The sequence below is a fragment of the Physella acuta genome, unplaced genomic scaffold (genome assembly GCF_028476545.2).
Source record: "Physella acuta isolate Inbredline_101_S28 unplaced genomic scaffold, ASM2847654v3 ptg000355l, whole genome shotgun sequence".
Classification (NCBI taxonomy): domain Eukaryota; kingdom Metazoa; phylum Mollusca; class Gastropoda; family Physidae; genus Physella; species Physella acuta.
The window spans coordinates 491,758-505,557 of NW_026731874.1; the positions used below are offsets into that span (position 1 = coordinate 491,758).

General features: G+C 36.7%; 1 protein-coding gene across 18 annotated transcripts in view; it reads left to right on the forward strand.

Moving 5' to 3' along the window:
- The window catches only part of LOC131941269 (twitchin), a 222,995-nt gene that overhangs the window by 200,353 nt on the left and 8,842 nt on the right, over positions 1-13,800 (forward strand). For 17 of the 18 annotated variants that reach the window (XM_059300409.1, XM_059300416.1, XM_059300415.1 and 14 more), the window contains 13 exons: positions 160-312; positions 576-621; positions 1,117-1,194; positions 2,908-3,010; positions 3,404-3,521; positions 7,641-7,813; positions 7,982-8,033; positions 8,354-8,498; positions 9,608-9,788; positions 10,576-10,758; positions 11,166-11,198; positions 13,105-13,247; positions 13,641-13,797. In XM_059300409.1, the coding sequence (XP_059156392.1) occupies positions 160-312; positions 576-621; positions 1,117-1,194; positions 2,908-3,010; positions 3,404-3,521; positions 7,641-7,813; positions 7,982-8,033; positions 8,354-8,498; positions 9,608-9,788; positions 10,576-10,758; positions 11,166-11,198; positions 13,105-13,247; positions 13,641-13,797 (1,565 nt within the window). The remainder of the gene's footprint in view (positions 1-159; positions 313-575; positions 622-1,116; positions 1,195-2,907; positions 3,011-3,403; positions 3,522-7,640; positions 7,814-7,981; positions 8,034-8,353; positions 8,499-9,607; positions 9,789-10,575; positions 10,759-11,165; positions 11,199-13,104; positions 13,248-13,640; positions 13,798-13,800) is intronic. The other variant, XM_059300419.1, reaches the window with a different exon arrangement.

Here is a 13,800-nt window from a genome sequence, read left to right on the forward strand (position 1 = left end):
CAGCTTGTCATCTGCATCAAATCTCTCCACATGCTCCCCCCACCCACCTGGATAAAGTAGAAGAAATAATTTATTTAGGAAATATATTGTTTAAGTTTGGTTCACCACCCACCCCTCCTCGCCCTGAATAAATAATGTCTAAAAGAACTGTGTCTATAGATTGAGTGGCTTGTCCCCGTTTGCTGGAGAAGATGACCTAGAGACCTTACAAAATGTCAAACGCTGTGACTGGGACTTTGACGAAGAAGCCTTCTCTTCTGTTTCTCCTGAAGCCAAAGATTTCATCAAAAACTTGCTACAGAAAGAGCCCAAGTGAGTTTTTGTTTTTTTCACCCTCTTTGCGACATCTGTATTTATAGTCAGATCATTGGGACACATGTATTTGTCAGATCATTGGGACACATGTATTTGTAGTCAGATCATTGGGACACATGTATAGGTCAGATCATTGGGACACATGTATTTGTCAGATCATTGGGACACATGTATTTGTCAGATCATTGGGACACATGTATAGGTCAGATCATTGGGACACATGTATTTGTCAGATCAAGCAACTATTTTGTGTATTTCAGGAGAAGATTGACAGTCCATGAAGCTCTAGAGCATGCTTGGCTTCAGGTACATCAAACTCTATGTCTGCCTCTCTATGTCTCTCTCTATGTCTACCTCTCTATGGCTCTCTCAATGTCTGCCTCTCTCTATGTCTGCCTCTCTATGTTTCTCTCTCAATGTCTGTCTCTCTATGTCTACCTCTCTATGTCTCTCTCTCTGTCTGCCTCTCTATGTCTCTCTCTCTATGTCTGCCTCTCTCAATGTCTGCTTCTCAATGTCTGCCTCTCTCTATGCCTGCCTCCCTCTGTCTGATATCAGATACTATTCATGATAGCAGATACTATTCTTGATATCAGATACTATTCTTGATATCAGATACTATTCTTGATATCAGATACTATTCTTGATATCAGATACTATTCTTGATATCAGATGCTATTCTTGATATCAGATGCTATTCTTGATATCAGATGCTATTCTTGATATCAGATAGTATTCTTGATATCAGATACTATTCTTGATATCAGATAGTATTCTTGATATCAGATTTTATTGTTATAGGGAGATCACAGCAACCTGACCAGCCGTATCCCATCCAGCCGATACAGCAGGATCAGACAAAAGATTCAAGAAAAATATGTAAGTGATACAGCAGGATCAGACAAAAGATTCAAGAAAAATATGTAAGTGATACAGCAGGATCAGACAAAAGATTCAAGAAAAATATGTAAGTGATACAGCAGGATCAGACAAAAGATTCAAGAAAAATATGTAAGTGATACAGCAGGATCAGACAACAGATTCAAGAAAAATATGTAAGTGATACAGCAGGATCAGACAAAAGATTCAAGAAAAATATGTAAGTGATACAGCAGGATCAGACAACAGATTCAAGAAAAATATGTAAGTGATACAGCAGGATCAGACAACAGATTCAAGAAAAATATGTAAGTGATACAGCAGGATCAGACAACAGATTCAAGAAAAATATGTAAGTCTACTGCAGTCTTTCTTTCAGTCATTTTTGTCTTCATACAGATTGTATGGTCATTTATGTGGTCATTTTATATTGTATGTCATTTCTGTGGTCATCTTAGATTGTATGTCATTTCTGTGGTCATTTTAGATGGTGTGGTCATTTCTGTGGTCATTTTAGATGGTGTGGTCATTTCTGTGGTCATTTTAAATTGTATGGTCATTTCTGTGGTCATCAAATGGCAGTCCTTACTGTAGCCCATGTTCTAGCCATTTCAAATGGAAGTTTAATTAATGTTTGAGATCAATATTTTCTTGTAGCCATTTCAAATGGAAGTTTAATTAATGTTTGAGATCAATATTTTCTTGTAGCCATTTCAAATGGAAGTTTAATTAATGTTTGAGATCAATATTTTCTTGTAGCCATTTCAAATGGAAGTTTAATTAATGTTTGAGATCAATATTTTCTTGTAGCCATTTCAAATGGAAGTTTAATTAATGTTTGAGATCAATATTTTCTTGTAGCCATTTCAAATGGAAGTTTAATTAATGTTTGAGATCAATATTTTCTTGTAGCCATTTCAAATGGAAGTTTAATTAATGTTTGAGATCAATATTTTCTTGTAGCCATTTCAAATGGAAGTTTAATTAATGTTTGAGATCAATATTTTCTTGTAGCCATTTCAAATGGAAGTTTAATTAATGTTTGAGATCAATATTTTCTTGTAGCCATTTCAAATGGAAGTTTAATTAATGTTTGAGATCAATATTTTCTTGTAGCCATTTCAAATGGAAGTTTAATTAATGTTTGAGATCAATATTTTCTTGTAGCCATTTCAAATGGAAGTTTAATTAATGTTTGAGATCAATATTTTCTTGTAGCCATTTCAAATGGAAGTTTAATTAATGTTTGAGATCAATATTTTCTTGTAGCCATTTCAAATGGAAGTTTAATTAATGTTTGAGATCAATATTTTCTTGTAGCCATTTCAAATGGAAGTTTAATTAATGTTTGAGATCAATATTTTCTTGTAGCCATTTCAAATGGAAGTTTAATTAATGTTTGAGATCAATATTTTCTTGTAGCCATTTCAAATGGAAGTTTAATTAATGTTTGAGATCAATATTTTCTTGTAGCCATTTCAAATGGAAGTTTAATTAATGTTTGAGATCAATATTTTCTTGTAGCCATTTCAAATGGAAGTTTAATTAATGTTTGAGATCAATATTTTCTTGTAGCCATTTCAAATGGAAGTTTAATTAATGTTTGAGATCAATATTTTCTTGTAGCCATTTCAAATGGAAGTTTAATTAATGTTTGAGATCAATATTTTGTTCTAGCCCTGGGTTTGCTGATGAATTTCTTTGCTCCACTAGGCTGACTGGCCAGCCCCACAACCAGCCATTGGTCGTATTGCCAACTTCAGCTCACTGCGCAAACATCGGCCACAAGAATACCAAATATATGATTCCTACTTTGGTCAGTTTTAATCCAACCCCATACAAAATATATGATTCCTACTTTGGTCAGTTTTAATCCTACCCCATACAAAATATATGATTCCTACTTAGGTCAGTTTTAATCCAACCCCATACAAAATATATGATTCCTACTTTGGTCAGTTCTAATCCCATCAAAAAACATTTGTGTCTTTATATAACTAGTGTCAGTGAGTGTTCGTATGATTGAGTGAGTGTTCGTATGATTGAGTGAGTGTTTGTATGATTGAGTGAGTGTTTGTATGATTGAGTGAGTGTTTGTATAATTGAGTGAGTGTTTGTATAATTGAGTGTGTTTGTGTATTTTTATAACTGGTTTCAGTGTGTGAGTTCCACTTTTAGAAATGTTTATTGAATGTGTTTTATATGTCAGACCGCAAGGAAGCTGTGCCGAGATTTGTTCGCAAACCTCGTAACCAAGTTTCAGCGGAGGGCCAGACAGCCAAGTTTGACTGTAAGATTGTTGCAGCTTCACCTCCCATCGTCACCTGGTTAGTAGTACCTGCTTGTTACCTTTCATCCTGCCAGCCAAATGTTCCATTCAGTTTTAACTGACTATATAGAACTGTTTGTCCAGGGACCTTATGCACTGAGTTCAGACAGGGACCTTATGAGTTCAGACAGGGACCTTATGAGTTCAGACAGGGACCTTATGAGTTCAGACAGGGACCTTATGAGTTCAGACAGGGACCTTATGAGTTCAGACAGGGACCTTATGAGTTCAGACCGGGAACTTATGAGTTCAGACAGGGACCTTAGGAGTTCAGACAGGGACCTTATGAGTTCAGACAGGGACCTTATGAGTTCAGACAGGGACCTTATGAGTTCAGACAGGGAACTTATGAGTTCAGACAGGGACCTTATGCACTGAGTTCAGACAGGGACCTTATGCACTGAGTTCAGACAGGGACCTTATGCACTGAGTTCAGACAGGGACCTTATGCACTGAGTTCAGACAGGGACCTTATGAGTTCAGACAGGTACCTTATGAGTTCAGACAGGGACCTTATGAGTTCAGACAGGGACCTTATGAGTTCAGACAGGGACCTTATGAGTTCAGACAGGCACCTTATGAGTTCAGACAGGGACCTTATGCACTGAGTTCAAATGAAGTTTGTTCTAAAACAATATTCAGATCATTTGAAGCATATCGTCAATGCTGCTGATTTTTCTAGTTTGTATTTCCTGCTTGAGAATAATAGACACCAGTGAGTTGACGAAAATCCTTTCGTAATGTTGTTGACATAGAATAAAAAAGTGCTTTTTTAGGTTTAGGACCATAAAAATAATAAAAGATAAAATTTTATTAAAAACTTACAGGGTTCGTACGCAGTCTGGAAAGTCTGGAAAACGTCTTGAATTTAGAAAAGTGAATTTAAGACTTAAAAAAGTCTGGAAAATCGCTAGTTTTTGGGCAGGATTTTTTAAAAGTCTGGAAAAAGTCTGGAATCTAGTTTTAGAAACAAAACTTCGTAGTCCATATTTTCCAACTAAAAAAAAAAATGTTTTTTTTTAAAGTGAATTTACTCCAATTTTTTTTCCCCGCGCGGCGGGTTTACACTGTGCTGTGACGTTTTTTCCGCTGGTTTGCAGAAAAAAGACGGCTGCTCAGTTACTACGTCATTGGGAGAAGAGGGGAAGGGAGGGAAGAGATATTTTGTGGCACGACTAACCGTGTGAATGTGTTACAAGTACGTACAATTGTCATTTAATGAAAGAATGATCGCCGTCATGATTGTTAGGCTCTCGATTTTACCCGCTATTTTTTCATCGTTAACAAAAGTTATGGGGGAGATGTGTGAGTGGTAGTTTAGATATAATGTATCAGTCTGTAAGGCGTCATACGTTTATGACTTACAACAATTTTTCCGATTTTAGACCCTCCCCTTTCCCCACTCCTCCTCCCCCCCCCCCCCCCCCCCCCCCCCCGCCCTCTGTCCACACGCGTTCACTTACTTTGGATTAATATTAACATTTATAAGATTATTAAGTTGCAAGGCCTCCTTGGGTTCATACCTGTATTTCTGTTTGCTTCAGCTTAACAAAGAGGTACTATTTTTTTATTTGGGAGTCGTCCATAAATGACGTCACACTCCGGAAAGTCAGGAGGAGGGTTTTATAAAGTGTGACGACACGTTCTTGCAATAATGTTGGGGCAGATATAAATACCGTGTTTTATTTACACGCTGTGATGGTTTTTAAAACACCAGCACAGTCGTCTTAATTTTACTTTCTACTCGCAAGATACACGTTTTATGTTTGTTTTAGAATGTAATCACAAAATCGTCCGACCCCTTCCCCCCTCCATGTGTACGTCATAAATGGATGACCCCTTTAATTTTAATTCACCTTCCATTAAACTATTTTTGATATCTTTGCAAATGCTGACAATTAAAGTTAGACTACCCCGCCCCTCCTTCCTTGCAACATCGGTCACTTGTGTGAACTCACTGTGACCCCAAGTTGGTAGTTGGTACTGCTTGGTAAGTAGGGAGGGGGTATAAGTCACAGCACAGTTCATGTTATACTGAAGTCTATACCACTATGACCTCACAGTGACCGCTTCACCATGTCTGTGGGGGGGGGGGGGGGGGGGGGGGAGGATACCGGCAATTTTTTTTTATTGTAGACCCGTTTCTCAGCTATTACTATAAGCACAAACAGTGAATGATGTGTTTTTTTTTTTGTTTTTTTGGCTCCACATTTTTTTTTTTACAAGTAGCCTATAGGCTACTTAACAAGAGCAGACCTAAATTAATACATTACATTATTATTCTTTAAAGTAATTAAGTCTCTCTATTATGCAATACCATTTTATTTTTAATGATAGTTTAATTGAAAACATAAGCAATTAGATCAGGAACAGATTACATAAGTCTAATGTTGGAAACAAAATAGTTGCATCATTTTAATCAATTATTTTAATTGTTAAAATTTTAGGTAGGGTGGAGTAGGCAAACTAAGAAAAAATGTTTTTTTGTCAATTTGGCTAGAGAAAGTTCACTATGAATATAGCTCAATTGCCTAAAATAAATGTCAATTTAGTATATAAGTAATTATAATGACAGTACAAATAGTGCATCATTTTAAAAAATTATTCGCTAACACATTATCTGTCTAAAGTCTGGAATTTTTCCAAAAAAGTCTGGAAAAAGTCTGGAATTTCATTTTCAAAAAGCAGTACGAACCCTGAACTTAAGCCTAAAATTAATTCAGAAATTTAATATTTTTAGAATCAATGCTATACAAGTTACAGATCCAGCGAACTTGAAAATAATTTGTTGAGTTTAAGGCTACATTTCTATTTATTTTCATCTAATCCGATGTTTCACTTTCGTTAGACAAACATTGATTGGCTGTAAAGGAACTCTGTGATCGATTTCTGACAGCCCCACTTTATAGTTATTTTGTTTACAAAACTATGCAGATCAAGTTTTTAAATAACAATGCAAATTTAAAACCCATGACCTAGTTTTTCTATTTTTAGCTTACAATGTGTACAATAAAATTTATGTCGGCCTATCCAATAGCAGGATGCCATTGTTTATGTCGCCATTACACGTGAAAACCAAATTGTTTTTGCTTTTTTTTTTTTTATTTAGTTACCGAAAATATTAAAAACATCAGATACATCCAATCTTTAGTAAAGTCCGAAAAAAAAACAGATAGGCAGGATTTTATAACCATATTAATTGTAACTACGCCGTGCAAGATTTTTAAATTAATTTATGGACCTCTCAAATACCTTTGAGACTTTTCTCCCTGGTGTCCATTGGATTTAAACTCGGCCCAAGCTGTTCTGTTTGTGTTACCCATTAAATGTCTTCATCTGTGTATTGTCTAATGTCTTCATCTGTGTATTGTCTAATGTCTACATCTGTGTATAGCTACATAGACCAGTCTATTACTGTTGCCATGGTGACATGGACTGTGCTCCATTCTTCTGTAAAGGCTTGCACTAAGTTGCCTATCACTTTTTTAAAGTTTTCAATTCAAGCTTTTAAAAACCTTTCAATTCAAGCTTTTAAAAACCTTTCAATTCAAGCTTTTAAAAACCTTTCAAGTTTTTAAAAACCTTTCATTTCAAGTTTTTAAAAACCTTTCAATTCAAGTTTTTAAAAACCTTTCAAGTCAGATAACTTGAAACCCAATGTGTTACATTTAGGCTACATTTCTGTTTCCTTTTGAACCCATGACCTTGATAAATCAAATGACCTTGACAATCACATAACCTTGACATCACTTGACCATAGCCTTGACACAGTTTCATGGTATCACTTGACTATTATCAACAAGATGAATTCTAAACTTGTTTTCTATATACCGTCTGGATAATGTATACAAAAGTGCTGAAAAAGATTGTGTTGTTGGTAAACAATGTCTGAGTTTGTCAATGTTGTCTAGAAGATTGTGTTGTTGGTAAACAATGTCTGAGTTTGTCAATGTTGTCCAGGTACAAAGATTGTGTTGTTGGTAAACAATGTCTGAGTTTGTCAATGTTGTCTAGAAGATTGTGTTGTTGGTAAACAATGTCTGAGTTTGTCAATGTTGTCCAGGTACAAAGATTGTGTTGTTGGTAAACAATGTCTGAGTTTGTCAATGTTGTCCAGGTACAAAGACGATAGTGTGCTGGGCCAGAGCTATAAACACATGCAGAAATACATGGGCCTGGAGTATGAGCTCAAGATCTCCAGGATTAAGATGGATGACAAGGGCGAGTACATCGTCAGAGCTGAGAACTCCTTTGGCCGCAAGGAAGAAAGGGCAAATCTTAAAGTAGAACGTGAGTTGACATTTCTTGGTTGAAGGGCAAATCTTAAAGTAGAACGTGAGTTGACATTTCTTGGTTGAAGGGCAAACCTCAAAGTAATCTTCCCACACTGAAATCTTCCCACACTGAAATCTTCCCACATTGAAATCTTCCCACACTGAAATTTTTTCTTTCTTTCAGCTGGTATTGAGAAGCCCTCAGCACCTAGCAGGGAGACAACTCCTATGAGAAAGTAATTTTAAAACATTTTTTGTTTCAATATTAATAAATATTAATTTATAAAAATTTAAATAATCAAATGAGGGTGAACTGTTCTGTTTGTATATTAGTATTTTAATCTTTTGGATATCAACATACAAATTCAAGTGTCAAATGTTTCCTTCAAGCCAACTGGAAACTTCTGCCATAAAATTACTAGCAAAATAGATCTTTTTAACCATTTAAAGACAATTTTTTCAAATGTTGCCTTATAACTTTTACTATAATACATTTTATATTAGAAGACAATTTAAAAAAAAACTCTTAAGTTTTGTGCTTTGCATTATTCAATAGGAAACGTGTATTTGAAGAAAAAGAATTTGAAAAACCCATTGAAGACAAAGTACCAAATTTTAACTTTGACCTTCGACCCCGAATTATCCAAGCCCATTCTGAGTTTAAACTTATTTGTTGTGTGCAAGCTCATCCACCACCCAAGGTAAACATTTGTCTCACTTTTGTAATCTATAGGCTTCTTGGTACATTAGGTTAGCTCATCCAGCACCCAAGGTAAAAATTTGACATCTATAGCCTAGTCTCACTGTTGTAATCTATAGGCTTGGTACATTAGGTTAGCTCATCCAGCACCCAAGGTAAACATTTGACATCTATAGCCTAGTCTCACTGTTGTAATCTATAGGCTTCTTGGTACATTAGGTTAGCTCATCCAGCACCCAAGGTAAACATTTGTCTCACTGTTGTAATCTATAGGCTTGGTACATTAGGTTAGCTCATCCAGCACCCAAGGTAAACATTTGTCTCACTGTTGTAATCTATAGGCTTCTTGGTACATTAGGTTAGCTCATCCAGCACCCAAGGTAAACACTAGTCTCACTGTTGTAATCTATAGGCTTGGTACATTAGGTTAGCTCATCCACCACCCAAGGTAAACACTTGTCTCACTGTTGTAATCTATAGGCTTCTTGGTACATTAGGTTAGCTCATCCAGCACCCAAGGTAAACATTTGTCTCACTGTTGTAATCTATAGGCTTGGTACATTAGGTTAGCTCATCCACCACCCAAGGTAAAAATTTGACATCTATAGCCTAGTCTCACTGTTGTAATCTATAGGCTTGGTACATTAGGTTAGCTCATCCAGCACCCAAGGTAAACATTTGACATCTATAGCCTAGTCTCACTGTTGTAATCTATAGGCTTCTTGGTACATTAGGTTAGCTCATCCAGCACCCAAGGTAAACATTTGTCTCACTGTTGTAATCTATAGGCTTGGTACATTAGGTTAGCTCATCCACCACCCAAGGTAAAAATTTGACATCTATAGCCTAGTCTCACTGTTGTAATCTATAGGCTTGGTACATTAGGTTAGCTCATCCACCACCCAAGGTAAACACTAGTCTCACTGTTGTAATCTATAGGCTTCTTGGTACATTAGGTTAGCTCATCCAGCACCCAAGGTAAAAATTTGACATCTATAGCCTAGTCTCACTGTTGTAATCTATAGGCTTCTTGGTACATTAGGTTAACATCTACATTAGTCTATTATTAGCACTACTGTTAACACCTGAATGTTAACATCATGAATTTAGGTGCAGTGGTACAAAGATGGGAGAGAAATTCAAGATGGCGACCATTATTCTATCGCTTACTCTTTTGGTATCTGCACAATGGAGATCTCCAACGCTAAGCCAGAGGATTCTGGGAAATACTCTTGTATAGCAACAAATCCACTTGGGGAACATGAGACAAGTTGTAAAGTTGTTGTTGAAGGTAAGGAACCTATGGTTCTCAACATATAGACTCCACCCAACATATAGACTCCACTCAACATATAGACTCCACTCAACATATAGACTCCACTCAACATATAGACTCCAATCAACATATAGACTCCAATCAACATATAGACTCCAATCAACATATAGACTCCACTCAGCATATAGACTCCACCCAACATATAGACTCCAATCAACATATAGAAAAACACATGACTTAAGACAATCACTGAGCTGACTTAAGACACCCACTAAGCTGACTTAAGACACCCACTGAGCTGACTTAAGACACCCACTTAGCTGACTTAAGACACCCACTGAGCTGACTTAAGACAACCACTGAGCTGACTTAAGACACCCACTAAACTGACTTAAGACACCCACTGAGCTGACTTAAGACAACCACTGAGCTGACTTAAGACACCCATTGACTTCAGACACCCACTGAGCTGACTTAAGACACCCACTGAGCTGACTTAAGACACCCACTGAGCTGACTTAAGACACCCACTGAGCTGACTTAAGACACCCACTGAGCTGACTTAAGACACCCATTGACTTCAGACACCCACTGAGCTGACTTAAGACACCCACTGAGCTGACTTAAGACACCCACTGAGCTGACTTAAGACACCCACTGAGCTGACTTAAGACACCCACTGAGCTGACTTAAGACACCCACTGAGCTGACTTAAGACACCCACTAAGCTGACTTAAGACACCCACTGACTTAAGACACCCACTGAGCTGACTTAAGACACCCATTGACTTTCTTGTGCCAGATCGAGTGAGCACAGGTGTGAAGACCACAGAGAGCTCCCACACATCACGCACAGTGAGGCGTACAAAGTCTGGCGTCAATGTGGAGGAGTTTTCCAGCTATGAAGAAACTAGTTCCAGTGTCAAGAAAGGACGAAGAGGGGAGGTAACTGAAGCGGTCAGCTCACATTCTTCCAGGAAGTCAAGTAAGAATTTGTAAATCTGCTTATCTCTACTGTGTAGTTTAGCCTCAAATCTGCTTGACTCTACTGTGTAGTTTAGCTACAAATCTGCTTGACTCTACTGTGTAGTTTAGCTTCAAATCTGCTTGACTCTACTGTGTAGTTTAGCTTCAAATCTGCTTGACTCTACTGTGTAGTTTAACTTCAAATCTGCTTGACTCTACTGTGTAGTTTAACTTCAAATCTGCTTGACTCTACTGTGTAGTTTAACTTCAAATCTGCTTGACTCTACTGTGTAGTTTAGCTTCAAATCTGCTTGACTCTACTGTGTAGTTAAGTTTGTGTAAGATATAGAGTGTAAGATGTAAGAGTGACCTAGATGCATGTCTGATGGCTGGTAGAAGCATGAGCTGTTTTCCTTGTTTCCTCAGCTGTAGTGACTAGTTCTTCTAGCCTCTCTCATGGTAAGTTTCCTGGTATCTTTCATAGCATGGATCATAGTCCTTATGATCTAACACTGTCCTACCTCCATGTTTGATAGCATGGATCATAGTCCTTATGACCTGTCCTACCTCCATGTTTGATAGCATGGATCATAGTCCTTATGACCTGTCCTACCTCCATGTTTGATAGCATGGATCATAGTCCTTATGACCTGTCCTACCTCCATGTTTGATAGCATGGATCATAGTCCTTATGACCTGTCCTACCTCCATGTTTGATAGCATGGATCATAGTCCTTATGACCTGACACTGTCCTACCTCCATGTTTGATAGCATGGATCATAGTCCTTATGACCTGACACTGTCCTACCTCCATGTTTGATAGCATGGATCATAGTCCTTATGACCTGTCCTACCTCCATGTTTGATAGCATGGATCATAGTCCTTATGACCTGTCCTACCTCCATGTTTGATAGCATGGATCATAGTCCTTATGACCTGTCCTACCTCCATGTTTGATAGCATGGATCATAGTCCTTATGACCTGTCCTACCTCCATGTTTGATAGCATGGATCATAGTCCTTATGACCTGTCCTACCTCCATGTTTGATAGCATGGATCATAGTCCTTATGACCTGTCCTACCTCCATGTTTGATAGCATGGATCATAGTCCTTATGACCTGTCCTACCTCCATGTTTGATAGCATGGATCATAGTCCTTATGACCTGTCCTACCTCCATGTTTGATAGCATGGATCATAGTCCTTATGACCTGTCCTACCTCCATGTTTGATAGCATGGATCTAGTAGCGTACGCAGGGGGGGAGCAGGGGGAGCTGCCGCTCCCCGTCTGGCCATTTTAAGCAAAGTGGCGCCTTTTTAGAAACTTTTTAAACTCAAAGTTTTAAACATTGATATTTGTTAAAATTATCTTTTGTCGGCACATTTGAAACCTAAATCTCTGTGAATATTGTTTTTGCAATTACCAGTAAAAGGTGTGTGAGCAATACAGTGATCTAACCCATAACTTCTCATTATTTTAAAAAATTATCTTTAAAGAACACAAAAAGTCAGTAGCTAATTAAAAAGTGCATGATTTGAAATGTAAGACCGATATTTTAGTTATACGTAGGCTATTATTCAGAATGTTTTACTTCAACATAAAGCAGGCTTTTATACCAAATCTAATGTAAAAAAAACTTTCACTATGCTGTAGTACTTTAGCATTTATGATGACAATATATTTAATTCTGATTGTAGACAAAATATTTTTGTAAAAATGAATAGCGTTAAGCTACTTTATTAGATTCTAAAGTAATTATTGATTTGTTTTGATATTTATAATAAAATGTTTAGACATATACATATTTATATTAAGATATTGATTATTTCCCCTTTTCGCTAGTCTTAATAGATGTCCCAGGAATTATTATGTAATTTTTTTTTTTACAAGCATTACAAAACAGATTTTGCAGCGTTCATTGTTTTTGGTTGTAGTGTGTTTATATACATATTTTTTTTTTTTTTTTAGAGTGATACCATTTTTTTTGTTTCGTCGGCCTACATTGTGTGTTTTTTTTATTTCTTCAGAGTGCTAATTTAAATTTATTTTACATCATATTGAAGCAATAACATACAGCTTATATATATATATATATATATATATATATATATATATATATATATATATATATATATATATATATATACTTATATAGAAGATATTACAAATTCGGCACCTTTTTTTGCTATTTCCGCTCCCCCTACACCGAAAACCTGGATACGCCTCTGCATGGATCATAGTCCTTATGACCTGACACTGTCCTACCACAATGTTTGATAGCATGGATCATAGTCCTTATGAACTGACAATGTCCTACCTCCTTTTTTAATTGCTCTGATTATTGTTGATTACTAATTTAGGGAGGGAGGAGCCACAAGAAGAGGCACCAAAATTTACAGAAAATGTGTCACCAGTAGCTGTCAATGAGGGGGAGAGAATAATTCTCTCCTGCACTGTTACAGGAACACCAGAACCTAATGTTGAATGGTACCAGAATGGTCAGGTAAGTCTCTCTATGCTGAGGATAGTTCTTATGGTTCATTCAATGTTAATGTCAATCTTAGAACAAATGTTTACACAACCAATGTATGTATTTCATATGTTCACACAACCAATGTATGTATTTCATATGTTCACACAACCAATGTATGTATTTCATATGTTCACACAACCAATGTATGTATTTCATATGTTCACACAACCAATGTATGTATTTCAAATGTTCACACAACCAATGTATGTATTTCATATGTTCACACAACCAATGTATGTATTTCATATGTTCACACAACCAATGTATGTATTTCATATGTTCACACAACCAATGTATGTATTTCATATGTTCACACAACCAATGTATGTATTTCATATGTTCACACAACCAATGTATTTCCAGCTTTTGAAGTCTGACGATGTAATCTCCATCAGCTTGCGTCGAGGTGTGGCGAAGCTTGAAATCTCCGAGTCAGTGCTGGAAGATGAAGGGGATTATGTATGTAAAGCTACAAACACTGCTGGTGTTGCCTCTTCTAAAGCTAATGTTACAGTTAAAGGTG